Here is an 18,092-nt window from a genome sequence, read left to right as displayed (position 1 = left end):
GAGTATATTAATCTTAGCAGACTGCTCTCTGTGGCATTTGGAGTCTCTCTCTACGGTCCCTAGCACTGGCTGTATGTGTTTAAAGACACGGCTCATGGACAGTGGCTTCCTGAAAGGTCATTGCACGTCTCAAAGGCATCCCACAACCTTTAAAGGTCTTCTCTTTTGTCCCCTCTTTAAGTGGCAGATGCATCAAAGTCCGTTCTGTTTGAAGCATTTCCAAACAGATAGATTACAAGTTCAGATGTGCTGGATAAATTAAAGTGCAAAATGACGCCACGGGGCTGTACTTTACAGATTTAGCACCTGATAGCATCTCCACTGAACATCCTAAATGAAAAAAGTCTCTCTGTTGAGTCTCGGCTCAGATTGACGCTCCTGGCTTTCATCACTTTAAGCCAGAGAGCGCAATGCTTTTTCCGGGTAGCTTTTGTAGCATCCATGCACTGTTGCTCTGGAATATCCACTGTTATGCTTGGCACTCAAGGTGGAGAGCAGACTCAAAGGTTGGAGAGCGGTACAAGTGCACTGGAGCTTGAAATGCTTTAATAAGCTGAGGGTGCAGAAATTGTGGTCTCTCTGGAATGATGCATGTGTGTTTGTCTCTCTGATGTCGGCCCCTCTGCTTCTCCAGCTGGTAGGGGCGATGCAAAACCATCCTGTGTGAACTTTAGACCTGGTTTCCTACTGTATATCTCATCTGTGCTGTGTTTGTCCTGAAACGTATGCTTTTCATGGCTGGTGGAGGGCGCTTTGGACAGCTTGTCATCCTTGTGCGTTAGAAGCAACTGTAATCAGCATAATGTGGATTCAACTGAACATGACCTCTAGGCAAGTTTGGAGGGGCCCTTGCCTCACTGCTTTGGTCCTAAAAACAGTCCGGTGAGAGAGAACAAAGTCAGTAGTTGTGGATCTTAGTAGTTGCGGATCTAACGTTACTGGTCATCCGAGAACCGATGCATCCGGTTCTTGACTCGTAAACGAGTCATTATCTGGCTCGGCTCGGTGTTCATCTCTCTCTTCACAGCAGTTCAGTCAGCACGCGCAGTCTTCTTAATCGCTTGATTCGCTCAATGATGTGCCAGCTTCATCAAACCTCCCATCTACAGTTCTGGCAGTGGTTTGTAATGGAATGATTCGTAACATTTTTATAATTGTAACGAGTAACGATGCAGCACATAAAAAAAATATCAGAGTAAAAGTATTAAACTCAGCGAAAATATGTACTGAAGTAAAAGTGGAAGTAGGAGAAAAAATAATACTCTAGTAAAGTACAGATACCGCCTTTTAGTACTTAAGTACAGTAGTGAAGTAGTTCTACTTCGTTACTATACATCTCTGACTGATTTACGTAAAACGTAGCTTGAGGCACACTCCATTGAATGTGTACAGGTGGCAATATTGAGCCATTTTGCCACACTCACTTCTGAAACCCATATCAGATGTTAATTTTCGCCAGTTCTGATGCTTGTGCACAGTTTAATGAGTTTTGGAGCATGTTTAGTCCTTCGAAAATGTGATTCACTTTGAAAAAGAAAATGAAAAGAAAAAGAAAAAAATATATATTGTTTTCCCAAAAGGTCCTTGAAAATACAGCTTTGTGGAGGAAGTATTTTGAGAAACTCTGGTTGCTTGATATCTGCCTTCTTCATGCAGGAGAGGGGTGGAGCACAGCATGCCCACTTCATCAAATGGACACCTGAAGCTATCCCAGGAGGCTGCAGTGTAGCAACCAATATAACTGGAAGGGGACATGCCCTCCTTAGCTTTTAGGAGATAAATATTATAGTTCAAAAGTTTCATTTTGATTGCCAATCATTGCAACCATTGGCAGTCATTTAAAAAAATGCAACAATTAAAACCACTTCATCCATAAATGTTACAATTCTGCAACAAATCTGTGAAATCCAGGTAGGCCTACTGGGCGAACAACACAATTTATATTTATGTGCAATGCTAATGAGTTCTATACAGTGTCCCTCTTTTTTTTTTTTTTCAGACAGTCCCAATGTCCTTGCCAGGATGCCTGAAAAAAACAAAAGCGTGTGACCCATGGGACACTGGCGCACAACATGCTGGATGTGCTTATTTGCAAATGCAACAAACAAACATGTGCAGGACAATGCAGGTGTAGTATTAAGCACTTTTAGTTCCTAAAGCATAAACAATGCATATAAAGTGATTACGGTGCAGGATAATTGCCAGAAACAATTGCCTTGAAAGAACCCGTCTGGGTCAGGATATAAAGAGTGTAATAGTACTGTAAATGTCTGCGGTGTAAATGGAAGTGCACTTTAAGGGCTAATGAGAGACAAAGGTTATGCTGTCATGTGCATTACATCTGCCCGCTTCTCTCTGGTTAACTATAACGATCTTAGTGAATCGACAACGCTGCTGAGGCGCCACACAAATGAATCCCCAGTAGACATGCTGAGGTCTCATTGCAGAGCGCTGTGATTAAGATGAAGCACTCAAACACAAACAAAGCAAACCCACATCTAACATCAAAGAGTGCGGTCAAGGACTTTGCTGTGCTTGTCCCAGTGCTCTGCTTAGGGATCTTGGGCAACATGAATGACCGAAGGGACACAAGGTCTGACTTAGAAATACCAGAGTGGCTTCGCATTGTTTTAAAATAAACTCTGTCTCTGGAAGAAGCGTCAGAGGATGTGACAGTGTAAGAATTCAGAGAATGGCCTGCTTGTATTTGCTCTCAATGTATGGTCCATCTATCATCTTTCACATTTTACATCTGGTTTTAGAACAAAAAAATCTAGAATTTAAAATAAAGCAAATAAGACAACCTTGATATTAATATTAATATTTTAGAATTTTTATATTTTTATGTTTGTTCAAAAAAAAATGTGTGTAAAAGTCTCTTTTTGGGGAAGTCGTGGACTAGTGCTGAGGTGCCTTTGAGCTAGGCATTGAACCCCCAACTGCTCCCCGGGCACCGCAGCATACATGGCTGCCCACTGCTCTGGGTGTGTGTTCACAGACTGCATTTATTTGATAAAAATACAGTAAAATAGTACTTATAAAAATCATATTTGTGATACAGTTTAATATATGATATAAGATCATATCATTTTTAGATTTGTTTTCTATTTTAATATATTTTTAATGTAAATTGTTTTCTCCTGTCTTCAGTGTCACATGATTCTTCAGAAATCATTTTAATATGCTGGTTTTGTGCAAATAAATAAATAAAAATTATTATCGTATTATTATCAATATTGAAAAGAGCTGTGCTGTGCTATATGCATAAAAATATTTTTGTGAAAATTTTGACTTTTTTCAGGATTCTTTGATGAATAGAAAGTTCAAAATAACAGAATTTATATTACGTTAAACAGATTTTTTTGTAGCATTATAAATGTCTTTACAGTCACTTTATTAATAATCTAATCTAATCTAATCTAATATAACATAATATAATGTTAAATAGTGTTGGGCAATGACTAAGTTTTTTTAAATCGTGTTTAATCACATTATTGTCTATGATTAATCCCAATTAATTGCATTGTCATGCACAAAACTAATAATGCATTCAAAAGTAGTGTATTGTGCACTTTTTTTCATTTAAAAGTATGCCTACTACTATAGGAACAAAAGTGTAATAACATTTGGTTTGCAAACACTTTGAAACAAATAAGATGCTTTTTACAGCAGTGTTCCTTTTACATAGTGGCAATTCAAATATTTATTGTAGCCTAAATCTCAACATTGATGTAATTAAATTATATAAACAATATATAATATATATAATATAAAACAAACCATTTTTCACTGCCAGTACATTACAAGTTTTTATAGAAAATATTTTATAGTTTGTTATAAAAAAACAAGTTATTCTCAGAGTCCAGAGCCTTGATTATAACATTATAACAGGCACCTTTCTATTAGCGACCTGTATGATCGCGGGACCCATCGCAGCAGAGTGGGGCGCGGGACAACACTTGGGACGGGTAGAGACTCGTATGTGCGGCAGAATAATTAGGGTGTCCTCACACTAGCCAATCTTAACCGTGCCGAAAACGTTTAACCCCCAAAACCTGGTTCATTTGATTAGTATGATCGCTCGTTTAGCAGTCCCTGGCTCGGTTGGAAGAGGAGGGCAAGAGCACGGTTCAGTTATATATAGATCAGTGAGTATGAGCGCTAACCACCCCGGAGTGCAGATCTTCTGATACGTGCTGCATTATAGCATGAAAAAAGTGTTACCGCGTCCCATACGACTCAAAATAATAAACCACAAAGTTAACAAAATGAATGACTCCAGTATGTTTAGTGAGAGCGCTTCTTTGCTGTTTTCACATGCTATCGGAAACTTCCTTTCCACCTTATAAAGTAGTGATTACAAGCTCATTGCATTCTTTTCTGTCAAAAATAACAGTGGACAGTGGTTTGTGAATGTTGATGCTTAGCCTAAATACTTTGATCAGAAGCATCCCCTCCTGTGACCCATGTCTGTATGTGTATTCAGAGCCAGTGAGCAACAGACTTTCATAACAACAATTCAAAAAATTACGTTAATGCGCGATAAAATAATTGTCGGCTTTAATCAATTAATGCGTTAACGTGATAATAACGTTTAAACTTGCCCAGCCTTAAAAATAATATAACACTGAACAGTAGAGTTATTATAAGGATGAATATCTTTACAGAAAAACAAGACAAAAACAGCATGAAACATATGAAAGCTTTTCTAAAACCTCCGAGAGTAATAAAGGAGTGAGGATCTCATTAATAACAGTGCTGTCAAAATTCAACTATGATTTCAGAAAAAAAAAACAGACATTCAGCTCTGAGAGAGGCATCCATTGTGTTTGTCCTTGTGAATGGTGCGCTTCCCCCTGCGTGCAGAGAGAGAAAGAGAGAGAGAGAGAGAGAGAGAGAGTCTCAGACCGAAGCAGGCCTGGAACAGTGCTTGTCAGAGAGGCCTTGTCCTGCTGTCAGGCCAGCACCACGCTCATCGATCACAGTCACACCCCCTTCCAGCCTGTGTCCCATCCACCATCGGGGGTCCATGCCGCATAAACAGCCCTATCCACTGCTCGCATCTGCCGCCTGGGGCCTGCATTCCAGGGCCTGCGGATACCATCTTTGAAGTGAAAGCACTGGGTTCGCTTCAGAAAGAGTCCTCTATCCCTTCGGACTCCCTCTTACTTCGGCGCTTTGGAAGGTGAGGCCATAAAGGAACAGTTGGAAAAGCAAACAAGCTTTGACGCCTTGAAAAGACTCCTGCACATGGAGCAGCGGAACAGCCCTGGCACTGTAGTGCTCATCTTGTGCATTGAGATGCACGGCTTTCTTCACTTTAATTAATTCTCGGGTCAGGATTTCAGAATGGTGTCTTCAACACAAGCGCAGCATCTGTAAACCCACGCAGGTTATTTAGACGGCTGCTTTCCCACAAGATTCCTGCGCAGCTGATGTTTTGTGGAAGCATTATTATTGCTACAGGGGTTGCTGAGATTTAATTAGTTTTTGGTATAGAAAGTGGAATGATGGGATTTTCAAAAGTCAAATATCTCCTTGGGTGTTTACTCGGGAAAAATGCAGCTGGAAGACTACACAAATAACTCACCACCGAATTGATTTGTTTGCAGGATTAATTGACTTTTTGCACTGTAACAACATCCTTTTGGTTTCAGAATCGGATTGTATGGACAGCACTATTGACCTGGAAAAATAAACAGCGTTTCTGCTGTGTTTCACTAGAGTCTGCTGTCAGCAGAACTGCTCTTGACCGTTTGGACGAGTAACCTCTCGTGGTTATTATGTTGCAAGCACATCCCAAAGTAATCTCACATCATTTGGCCATGGAAAACGTCAAGACTGAGACTTTATGGCGGAAAATGCTTTGGGGTCACATATTCGTTGGAAAAACAGCTAGACAAATATTCAGGGAGCGAATGTCCCCTTGCTTGAAATTGATAGAAAAACCAAATGCAATGAGTCAGAGGTGCAATAATAGCTTCCATCTGGGACCTGACCTTAGTAAGGATAATTCCAGCATGAAAGGACTGAAAATGACAGCGCTCTAAAGAACAAGGCTTCGGCCGTGTGTGCGAGAAGCTGTTCTCTCCTGCGAAGGTGTTAAACAATTACCAGACCAGATGAAATCACAACTAACCGAGGACAAGTTTTATTACTTGTCTTATTTTAAAGGATAAAACTCTCTGAGTTAATGTTCTCTGATTCATTCAGAGTAATAATGAGCAAGCACACATCCCTCATCAATCAGCTCAACAGACAGCAATTTTTTTTTCCTCAACTATAGCTTATTTAGTTGGTCTGACACTCTGTCATTATGAATTACAACACAAACCACTGCCCTCCTGTTTCAAAAGGAGACAATGACAAGGGTCACAATCCCATGAGCTGTGCTTGAAGAAAATAACCGTTACATAATGCACACTAGTTAGGGCTGGGCGATATATCTAACGATATGATCATGCGCATCTAGTCAGTAAATCTGGTTCCGTGATTACCGCTAAATCACCATCACCTACTTTTAAATGGAGCGGCATTTAATAGACAAGCTACGCAATATTGCGCTCATTGTCACAGATGAATCGCCTTCGATAATGAACATGATATTGCGTAGCTTGTAAGTGATCTACGGCTCCGTCTATTAAATGCCGCCTCCAATTATAAGCAGGTGATGGTGATTTAGCGGTAATCATGGAACCAGATTTACTGAATAGATGCGCATGATCATATCGTTAGATATATCGGCCAGCCCTAACACTAGTACCACGTGATATGAGTAAACAATCTGAATATTGCAAAGCTCTATTTATTTGGTTAGATTTGTTAATTATGATTCTTATAGAAGATATTCACTCAGCGATATTTAAATACTGCGCCAGGAGCAAAATATATGCAGCTGTAAGTTCAATTCAATGTATTGAATCAGTTCAAGTTGTCTATTTTAATGAACTCTTTTTCAGTAATTCAGAAAGTATTTTTTTTTCTTGCATGGAAGGATGAATTTCTCTAAAAATAAATACATTTTACATTTTATTTCAGAGCAAACACTTGAATATTGATATACATATGACAAAAGTTTGAAAACTGTAGATGTAGCACACAAATAAATAAGTTAATTAATGAAGTATATTATATGTAATAAATAAAATGTGGTCTTGCATTCCAAACCAAGCTAATCATATGGTGATGATAAATAGATAAATAAATAAATAAATACATTAAATTTAAATATGCATATACTAAAGAGGAAAACTGTGCTTTTTCAACTAAAAAGGCCAAATACAAAGCACATAACTTTATAAAGTTACTAAATCAGTATGTATGTGTACATGTGTTCTCAGAGATTCCAGTCAGATGTCCTCAAACCCTCTCTCTCTTTCTCTCTCTCTCTCCCCAATCCCTACATAAATGTGCTGTAACTAAACACATGTGACCCGGTCGATATGAGACTGATTTCTGGGGCTTTATTATGTCACAGCCCCAGTGATTATGTGTGGTGTGCAGTATATTTTCCAGGTCCTGTCTGAAGCCCTATTTTATCTACTTATTATAGCCAATGGCCCCAACAAAGCACTGGACTGCAGACCCCAAAACAGAGAGACAAAAACAGCACATTGAGATTACTATTTCTCATTTCAAGTAGGAGAGATTTGGTTAGTGTGACCTACGGTAGCTGTTTTTTCGGGAGCATTGATGCGGATGGCAAAGTGGTGACTGGAGATCTCAAACGTACCTGTAGCATCGGATAATTATAGGAGTCCTTCTTCAATATCAGTCATCCTGAGCACAACGGATGGGACGGGGAACTCAGAGATCGAAATACAGTTGGTCCAGCAGCAAGGACAATCAGCGGTGAGAATCCAGAGGTGGAAAAAACAACTTTCCAGCCTCCATGTACTACCGTTACCCATGATTACTGCTTACGATTAGCGTGTACTAATTGTGCAACGAAATGAGAAATCTGCACAGATGACGATCTATTAAAGTCCCATCATCTGCTTGAGCGAGAGAGCACGACCCTTGAAGGAGGCCTCACTGCTGCATTAAGCTTTTTCAGGAGTGTTTCTAATTGTCCATCGAGGTGAGCACAAAACTATCCGAACTGACTGAGCACTCTTTAGGGACTTTCAGTCTTAGCAATCAGTGCATAAAATTAATGAGCTGTCCTGCTGCTGTGATTTGAAACAAAGCCGGGCAAGCAAATGCGTTCCACATCTGAGCCTCATGCTTTTGGGTATTGCAAAACTCAGCCTCATTATCATCAACGGCAACTCAAAGGAAACTCAAGACTCAGAACACACGAGCAACACAACCGCAGCGAGAGCCGCTGATTTTTGAAATCCTATTCAGAACGGAGCAAACAGTCTATAAATTCATCTCCTTTAAAGCACCGCCACTGTAGTCATCAAAGCAGAGCTTTTGTAACAAATCCTCTGTCTTCAAGAGTGCCTTTCAGTTGTCTGCGATGAGCAAAGTGAGGTATATGCAATAAAAAAAGAGTATATCACTTAAAGAGATAGTTCTGTCATTAATTACTCTCCCTCATGTCATTCCAAACCTGCAAGACTTTCGTTCATCTTCAGAACACAAATTAAGGCATTTTTGATGGAATCTGAGAGCTTTCTGACCCAAAAGACATCGAGGATATTACCACGATAAATGCACAGAAACGTAGCAAGGACATCGGTAAAATATTCCATGTGACATCGGGGGTTCAAAGTTAATTTTACAAAGCTATGAGAATACTTTTTGTGTGCACAGAAAACAATAATATCATAATTTATTAAGCAGTTCTTCTCCCTGGAATCATGCACCATTTTGGACAGCACACCAGAACATAATCAACGTAATCAGAGCTGTTTATGTGCAGTAGAAAGCAGTAATGTTTGTGTAGCTCAATTGGTAGAGCATTGTGTTATCAAGTGCAAGGTTGGGGGTTCGATTCCTCGTGAACACATGCTAGGTCAAAATTGTTAGCCTGAATGTACTGTAAGTCTGCTAAATGCATAAATTATTTTTTTTATTTATAAATTTATAAAGCGTGCACATGCTGAATGTACTGTAAACAACGCTCATTATGTTTTCATGAAATATATCTTAATTTGTGTTCTGAAGATGAACGAAGGTCTTACAGGTTTGGAACGGCATGAGGATGAAAAATTAATAACAGAATTTTCATTTTTAGGTGAACTATCCCTTTAAAATTCAATACAAATAAGCACCTATCCATCCATTCATCCATTCATACAGTTGAAATCATTCTTTGTGATTATTCGGAAATATAATTTTCTATATTCTAAGATCTCTAATCGGCAAAAACTATTTAAAAGTCACAAACAAATGCTGTTTTTTCATGCCTCTATGAAATAATGGTTTCAGTTTTCACAAAATATGAAGCGCACAACTGTTTTCTACATTGACAACAATAATAATAATAATAATAATAATAATCTTTGACTGAAAAAAATATCATTTAGAAAACTGTTATTTCAGATTGTAGTTATATTTCACAATGATACTGTTTTTACTGTATTTTTGATCGAACAAAAACAATCCTAAACAGTAGCACGTGGGATTTTTATTTAATTTATTTTTAAGTGAGGGACACCAGTAGAACTACATCAGGACAGATGTTCAGCCGCTTTGAGGTGGTGCATCACTAAACCATATCAGCCCTCAAATCTGTCTGAAAACCAAGAATAGCGTCTGTCAGGCTGTAATAAATCCAGCTTTTGGTTCGGAGGTTTCCATCCAGCTTTAAGGGCTTGTTAAAATAACCCATTGCACTTTCTGCCGCCGCATTAATAAGATCTGATAACTAATCAGGGATAGCGAGCACAGGGATTGTATATCTTGGAAAATCCAGCCGGAATGTAAACCATTGGCACTCTCAAAGGAGCCCCGTGGCAGCTGCTAACATGGGAAGCTTCGCAAAACAGACAGACATCCGGCTCACATACTCCTTTTATTTGCTGTTTTAAGATCAAATTATGGTTAGAAGAATTTCACACAGATTTTAGATCGTCGACTCGCTCTGTTTCATTATCATAATGGGATGTAATTTCCAATCCTGGACCAATTTAACTAAACAGTGCGGTGCAGCAGCCATGCAGCGAGACTCAATGAAAAATGTGCGAAAAACAACACAGAGGTTAGGATATGGTACAGTATTTCCACACTAGTAGTGCTGACACCGTTACAGTGGAGTCTTTCTGTCAGTGATAATGAATATGTGAAAATCCACTTAAGAATCACCTCTAGGTCTGCGGCTCTACTGATGCCGATAATTAAAATAACCTTCGTTTGATTGGTGGGAAATATATCACTTCTCGCCACAAGTTCACACATATTAGCACACAAGATCACACTCATTCACACACAAGCGCACACCCACACGTGCACATGCATACACGCATTCATGTTCGCATTAGAGAAACACTTCATTTGCATTTAGAACGCAAATCACTTTAAAGATAATACAGTCACATTAAGCTTCTCACTTTCTTGCAGGGCTAGCCAATATATAGTAGTAAAAATGTCTTATTTTAAGACTTCTCTTCCATATTCATGAACTTGAATATTTATGTATTTACTCGAAATAATTGCTAGTGTAATTTTTTTTTTTCTAATCAGAGCAACCATAGAAATAAATGCAATTAAAATCTAGTTCAAATAATCTTATTTAGCCATGTTTTCTGTTCTGTTTTTCATGAAATCATCACGAGAGAAATAGCAGTACATAATAATTAACTGCAATGTTTACTAACTGCAAGAAATATTTTTACTAACATATATTAAAAAAAAGAAAGGAAAATTGGGTACTTCCAACAATTTTTTGCCTTTTGGAGGAAGTTGCCCCACTTTGTGCCTGATACACCTTACATTATATTTGATATTATATTTTAGCGTTTTTAAATGATGATATAAACAATGTGTCTGGAACCAGTTCACTTAAACTGAAAATGTGATCTGAATCAACCTGCTACTTAAGTTTCATTTATTCCTCTTTATGCAAAAATAAATGACAACCTCTTTAGTAAACTTAACTGTCAAAGAAAAATCCACAATATTGTCACTACCAATTTTACCATGAATATATATTGTGAATAATAATTTTAAAAAGCTCCAGATTTGCTGTGCTTGTTTGTAGGGCTGCAAGAATGATTAACTGCCAAAAATGTGTCAATATATGTTCATATAAAATAAAATTGTCGTGGTGATAAAATTATTGTTTTTGTTGTTCTTCTTCTTCCTCCTTTATTTTATATAAAACCTCAAAACCATCCCAGTCTTGTACTAAATTCTTGTCTTTTGTTCTCAGATGAACTGTGTGCTGCTACGTAGATCAGATATTGTAACCAAACGCCTAAAACTTACAGAGTTACTTTGAACTCATCTCAAATGAAACTTCTCAATCTAAACATTTACAAAGGAACCGCATGCAGCAGTTGAACTCCACAAAGACAAAAGGCCATTAATTATTTAAGAGGTGCTCCCTCAGTGAAGCATCAAAACCCTCTATATGACTCATCCACGCTTGAAGTGTTGAGATGGAGGTCTGCACACCTCAAAATATCTCTGTCAGAGTCACACTCGGGCTCCCTGCCGTAATCAATCCGTTAGCACAGCGGGCCTGCCGAGAGATTTGTGACTTAGACCCTTCCCCTTGCACATGAGTGTGCGACGCAGCAGCTGTCACGCTCTGGTAATATAAGACCTTATTAGTGTCCATTAGGCTGCACTGAAACTAATAAGAGATTGTCAAATACATCCAAACATTCACACAACTCTTCAGAAAACAGAGCACGGCGGACATGGAGAATCACGCTTTTAATGCAAAGCCCGTTGACATGATCGGGTGACATTACAGGGCGATCATGAGAAGGAACGGTCGAGATTTATTCATGAGATCCTAGAATAAAACTAAAATCTACACATTAAGTGTACAAAAATGATGCTGAGATTCATTCATTCACTTTTCCGTTTATTCGCGCACTGATCAATCAATCAATCAATCAATAATTATTATAGTTTCTATTAATATTTAGCATGAGCTTTTATAAAAAAAATCAGTTTTTTTATTAGGTTATTATATTATGTTATATCTTTTTATTTTATTTTAATACTACTATTTATGTTTAATGTTTAATTCAGTTATAGTTTTGTATGTTTTCGGTTTAATTTTGTTTTTTTGTAAAATTTTAGTACTTTTGTTATGTGCTTTTTATTTAAATTGTACTATGTATGTTTAGTCAAATGTGAAATTCTGTTATAATTTTAGTTATGTTGCAATACCTTTTACATATTTTCAGTTTTCATTTTATTTTATTTTTTTATTTTTTTGTTTTGTGCTTATTTTAATGTTACTACTGTATTTATGTTTAATGTATTTTTACTTTCAGTTTTTGCTCTAGTTTAGTCCTACTTTTTATATATTTACAATTAGTAGTTGTAGTACTCCCAACTTATTTTAATCAGACACCAATGCAATGTTTTATTTATATTTATTTTTATTTTATTCTATTTTCCATCTAATATTCATATTTTATTTTATTTCACCTTTATTTAAATGTTTTAATAAGTTTAGTTAACAATAACCCTGGCTCACTCATTCTTTCAATCACTCATTGAATATCATTCAAATCCTCCACTAATTCACTCATTATCCAGTCATTCATTTACTCTTTCATTCCATCACTTAATTCATCCACTCACTCACTCACTCAGTAACTTGTTCATTCACTCACTCATTCATGTACTTATCAAAGCCCTCCCATTGCCCTGTCATTATCATTTACATCCCAGAGACACACTGAGTCACTTGACAGGCGTCTGGTTCTACACGCCACAAATGGGTGTTTGGATTGATAAATTGTATGGAGCAGTCACCTTCAGAGACATCAGTTCTACACGACTCCTGCCAAACCACAGGCTAGAAAACTAGCCAGCAAAAATGCATGACCACGCACAACTTTTTGAAATGTATGGTCAGGCCTCAGACATCAGCATTTGTATTCAGTTTCACCGTGTGTTTGGCTGATTCCACATTTCATTCCACTCATGGGGTAAAACGAGAAACGCCAAAATCACATGTGTTTCATATAAATCACATTTGATGCATGAGGAATTAAGAGACAAATAGTGTCTGCTTAAGAATATTAATGAGGAACTTTCAAAATAGATTCTAAAACGGAATCTGTGCAGTATTTAAATACTGATATTTATTTATTTGTACTACTTTACATTTGTCATAGGTATATATATCATATTTAATGTTTTTCATTTAATTAACAAACAACATTCTGCTGTACAATAAAGTATTACTAACTATGACTTTTGCCTCAAGTGGTTAAGGTTAGATATGGAGTGGATTAAGGAATCTAAATTATGGTTATGCAGGAAAAGGCATTAATATGTGTTTTATAAGTACTAATATGCAGCCAGTATAACAGAAATATGCATGCTAGTTAGTAGTGAGAATACGTCCTTAAATAACATATTACCTGAATTACTAACATTTATTTAAAGATTAAGGATGACATCCTTCCCTTTGAAGATCAACGATCTTTCATCAATGATTATTGTCATACTACGATTGTAATTCTTACATTTTAAATGTATTAAGTTACTAATTAAACTGCAGTCAAATGAATATCATTCCAATTTGTCAAAAGTCAAAAAGGAAAAAACTAAAAACATAACTGGTTTATCTTCAATCAATCTGATTTTTTATTGAACTTTTTTTTATCATACATTTTAATATTTGATTATCACTGAAGTTTTAAATGAAAAAGCTCTCAGAAACATAATCAAACTACTGAACTCAGTTCAAATGAGTGTTAATTTCTAAACTATAATAGTAAATGTTAAAATAAACACTGTTGGTTTGGCAGGAACAATATTATGATTTCTAATTTTATAACTGTTGAAATGTTCCATTACTTTAAATAAATTGTGGAAATGAGGGCATCAGGTGGACTATATTACATGTTTATTCCGTTTTAAGTTTTAAGTATCCTTATAATCATTTACCTTTAAGTATTATTGAAATCAATTAATCACAAGGTCAGAGGTGACGGACTCTTAATGATTTAATCACTTTCTGCCAATTACACTAGAACAAGAGGTTAAGTTCAGCCCTTCATTGCTATCGTTAATAAAATCTCTGGAATAACAGCATACTCTTTTTTTTTTAAGTAGGGTGGTCTTGTTTTTCTCATCACTTTGCATATGGCATGCGAGTCTCAGATGCATCTTGATGTAAACACCCTCATGACCCATTTTGCAGCTGTTCCACATATAGTGTTCCATAACAGACACATAAATACAAACACAGACGTCAAACTGAACACAAGCCGGCAATCAGAGATACTCTCACATCAAGACGAGTACAGCTGGACAGATAGCATGGCGAAAGTCTTAAAAATCTCTGGGTAATGCTGGAGTTGAGGATAGACACAGAGCATTTTATGAAGAGCAGAAGTGATTTCTCCAGGGAGACGGCTTAACTCAAATAATACCATGGGCAGGACTGAATCGCTCAAACCAGCTGCCAGCCAATCTATTATCAGCTTCCTCAACCACAGCAAGACCCACAGTGCACATTTACACACCAGGCAAAATGTTCTCAGGACGCTTTCACACTAATGCCTTTTGTGCTTTTTGTGGTGAAAACAGATTTCCAAATTTGCCCCATGAAAAGGTGGTCTCAAGTGAATATGTGAAGTACAGTAGAGTTCACCATTGTTGCAAAACGCAAAACAGTCTAACTTGTGGGACTAACTCACTATTGATTGGTTTCATATTCCTGAGCATGTTCCTGACTATTTCTCATGACTTCTCCCCTCTGAATAAATTTAGTTTGAGAGAAGCTCTGCATTCCTTCAATGAATGTGCAACAGACAAACGTGAATGTGGTTTTGTGCATGTAAAGTTTGGACAGTAATACTTAATCGTAAAATTACTGCACTCACATCAGTGGTGCAAAAGTACTGCGGTTCTCACCCAAATACTTTAAAGGTCGCATGATATGGATTATTTCCTTTTCTTTAAATGCTTTTTAATGTTTCCTTAGGTGTATTTATATTGTTAGTATGATTTTTACATTTAAAATTTAGAAATAAAAAGCATTTTTATATCCTGACATTAGCCCTCTGGCTTGAATGCTCTGTTTGAAGGGGCGTGTCTGCTGTGAGACTCCGAGTAAACCACAACTGTTGTGATTGGCTGACATCTTTGCATTCGAAATGCATATTACATGTGAAACCCCTCTCAAATATATATATATATATATATATATATATATATATATATATATATATATATATATATATATATATATATATATATATATATATATTACAGCTGTCGAGATCGTGGAAGTGTTGATTATATAATTATTTTTTCGATCTTTTCCCCATCACATGAAAGGCTGCAGTGATGAGCATTGAGTAGACAGAGTCTGTTTATCGTGTGGATGCAGTGATCTCGTCATTATTGCAACACATTATCTCACAAAATGCTTTCACCACAGCTAACAGCAAACACATGAATACAGTAAGAGCTCCGTTGTGCAGCATAACAGCGTCATTCATTGTAACGGCAGTTTGGGCAAGTGTGCAGATGTACTCGCGATGTGTAACAGCTCCGGAAAAAAAGGGAGCGTTCTTTGATCGCTCTCTGTAGTTAAATCACAATTTAAATAACAGATTTGTTTCATGCTACTAAGAGAAACAACGTGTAGTTGATCGTTTAGTCACTGGCTTGATTCACTGATGCATAAACAGTATTAAACGATTTAGAAAGAAAGTCTGTGCGAACTTGAATGATTAGCTACCCGTCAGAAATCACTGATCACAGATCAGGCATTAATGAACATTGTTACTCACTGTTTGTGCCGGTGCCGTCGAATCCATATCATAAAATCTGTTTGTAACGCCTGTGCTGAATTATATGTAAATATTTGGGCGGGCAAAGCAGAGAAAGGGGAGGTAACAATTCTCTTTACAACGTCACAACGAGGAGATTCAAGATCAGCCCGTTTGAGCTTCCATTTTGTCAAAGGCAGAGAAAGATAGAAAAACCTCAATTTACACCGATTCAAATTTCTAGAAACTTGGGGACCATATACAGGCTAGGGGAACTCATATTAATCTTAAAAAACCTCAGAAAGTGAAATTTTCATGTCATAGGACCTTTAAAGATAAACCGAGCTGCCTTGTGGGACATTCAGGATGTATTCTTAAATTCAAAAATGAAAACAGAACTTCCAATGGAGTCAAACATAGCACAACTTTTGAAGTTACCTTTAAACCAGCTGATTAAGTTCTTCCAGGCAGATGTATTGGGACAAGTTGGAGCAAACTCGGCAGGACGTTGGATACCCTTTCTTTAAAGTTACAACAACTTGTCACTGGGACAGTATATTAATACCTTAGAGTAGTACCCATGGGCGTAGCTACCATGGGGAAAAAGGACCGGAAGACTGCAAAGGACCGGAAGCTGAAAGGGGGGCACAACTGAGGGCCCCCCACCACTGAACGTGACTTTGAGGGGTCCCCATATATAGCAAAATCTTTGCAATGGACCCAGAAGCTCTAGTACCTACACTGGTAGTACCTTGATATTTACACTGAAAGAATGCAGAGTAGTACCTTTAGGTACTACTACGAACCTTTAAGGGGTGAATAGTTAACCCTTAGTAAGGGGATAAGATGTTGTACCCCTAACAGTATGATTTTCCACAGATATTTTCCTTTAGCCTGCTCTGTGATTTACATTTACACCCAAAACTCTAGCATCACAACTCTAATATTCTGAAAGCAATGCGAGACAAGGAAATATATTTTAGAGTCTGTTTTTAGACTCTAAAAAATGTCTCATATGCTTCAGATCAAACACACACACACACACACACTTATCCCTCTTCAATGACTAACTTGCATCTATTTGTGTGTCTGATGAGGTGATGCGGAGAAGTGTTTCACAAGCTTAACTGCTTCAAGCTGCCCTTTAAGGGGGTCTGCACCACAGATCTCCTCTGTCCTCGCTTACACAAGACTCTCGAATTCATTTCTCCGAAGCACGGCTGACGGAGCAGAGGTGTGTCCGTATCTGGGAAGAATCCATTTGCACTCCGAGCGAGGGAAAGATACTCAACTCACCATGGAGTTTAGAAACATTACAGACAATGAGTAGCATAAACAAATGAATGGTATTCCAGGGACACACTCAGCTGTCCCATTTAGAGCTGCTGTCTACAGAGCTGGTGCAAGAACATTACGCTGATGAAAGGAAGAAAATGGGCCGTGAAATGAAAAAGGGACTGTAAGGAGAAACGTGTGCGTGTGAGAGAAAAACTCTACCTTGGCAAGCGACTCCCCATTCTTCGTATCCTATGTTGCACAGGCATTTCCCAATAGGCACCAGCCACTCTCCCTCGGTACTGCAGTACATTTTTGGCGGATCCTCCTCTCTGGAATGGTTGACGCATGAGCCTCTAACCTCCACGAGCGACTGAGAGTCCGTGGGTACCGTATCGGGAAACATTGCCAGGTTCCTCACAGTGAAAGGGCATTTTTTAAAGTACACCCGCACCGAAACTAGGGCCACACAGGCTCCCACGTCCTGGAAAGCCAGGTAAAAGCCCTTCTTAGTCATGGGCCCCACTTCACGGACCTCTGTGTTTAACTTTAAGATTCGGTCGCCCAAGTCCATCTGAGTAAAACTCTCATCGGCGGCGATGGTGTCTATTTTGGAGAACTGGTGCTCGCGAAACTTACTTCCCTGGTCTTCATCAGTCTCCAGGTAGTGTAAGTTGAAGGTCTCTTTGCAGGTGAGGACCATGGGAATACTGTTGCAGTCTCTCAGGGTAAACTTGAGCTCCACATAGATCTTCTGCGCCGAATTGCGAGGAATCCAGTTGGTCCTCAACCAGTTGTTCTGGCTGTATTCCATCACGTTGCACACCTGGAAGGTCCGGATGGGTGTGTAGTGCTCATCCACGCCGCTAATTTCCTCCCACTGCAAAAAGAGAAAGAAGTTAATCAAATCTATTCCGAGAGAAACGAACAGCTACTGTACTCCTGCATTTC

General features: G+C 38.0%; 1 protein-coding gene across 3 annotated transcripts in view; it reads right to left on the bottom strand.

Annotated features, from left to right (window-relative positions):
- Window positions 1-18,092, bottom strand: part of epha3 (eph receptor A3) — a 114,783-nt gene that overhangs the window by 79,760 nt on the left and 16,931 nt on the right. For all 3 annotated transcript variants that reach the window (XM_052565843.1, XM_052565844.1, XM_052565845.1), the window contains exon 3: window positions 17,364-18,021. In XM_052565843.1, coding sequence (XP_052421803.1) covers window positions 17,364-18,021 — 658 coding nt within the window. The remainder of the gene's footprint in view (window positions 1-17,363; window positions 18,022-18,092) is intronic.

The sequence above is a fragment of the Carassius gibelio genome, chromosome B9 (assembly GCF_023724105.1).
Source record: "Carassius gibelio isolate Cgi1373 ecotype wild population from Czech Republic chromosome B9, carGib1.2-hapl.c, whole genome shotgun sequence".
In the NCBI taxonomy this organism is placed as follows: domain Eukaryota; kingdom Metazoa; phylum Chordata; class Actinopteri; order Cypriniformes; family Cyprinidae; genus Carassius; species Carassius gibelio.
This window is presented reverse-complemented; position numbering and strand designations above follow the sequence as displayed.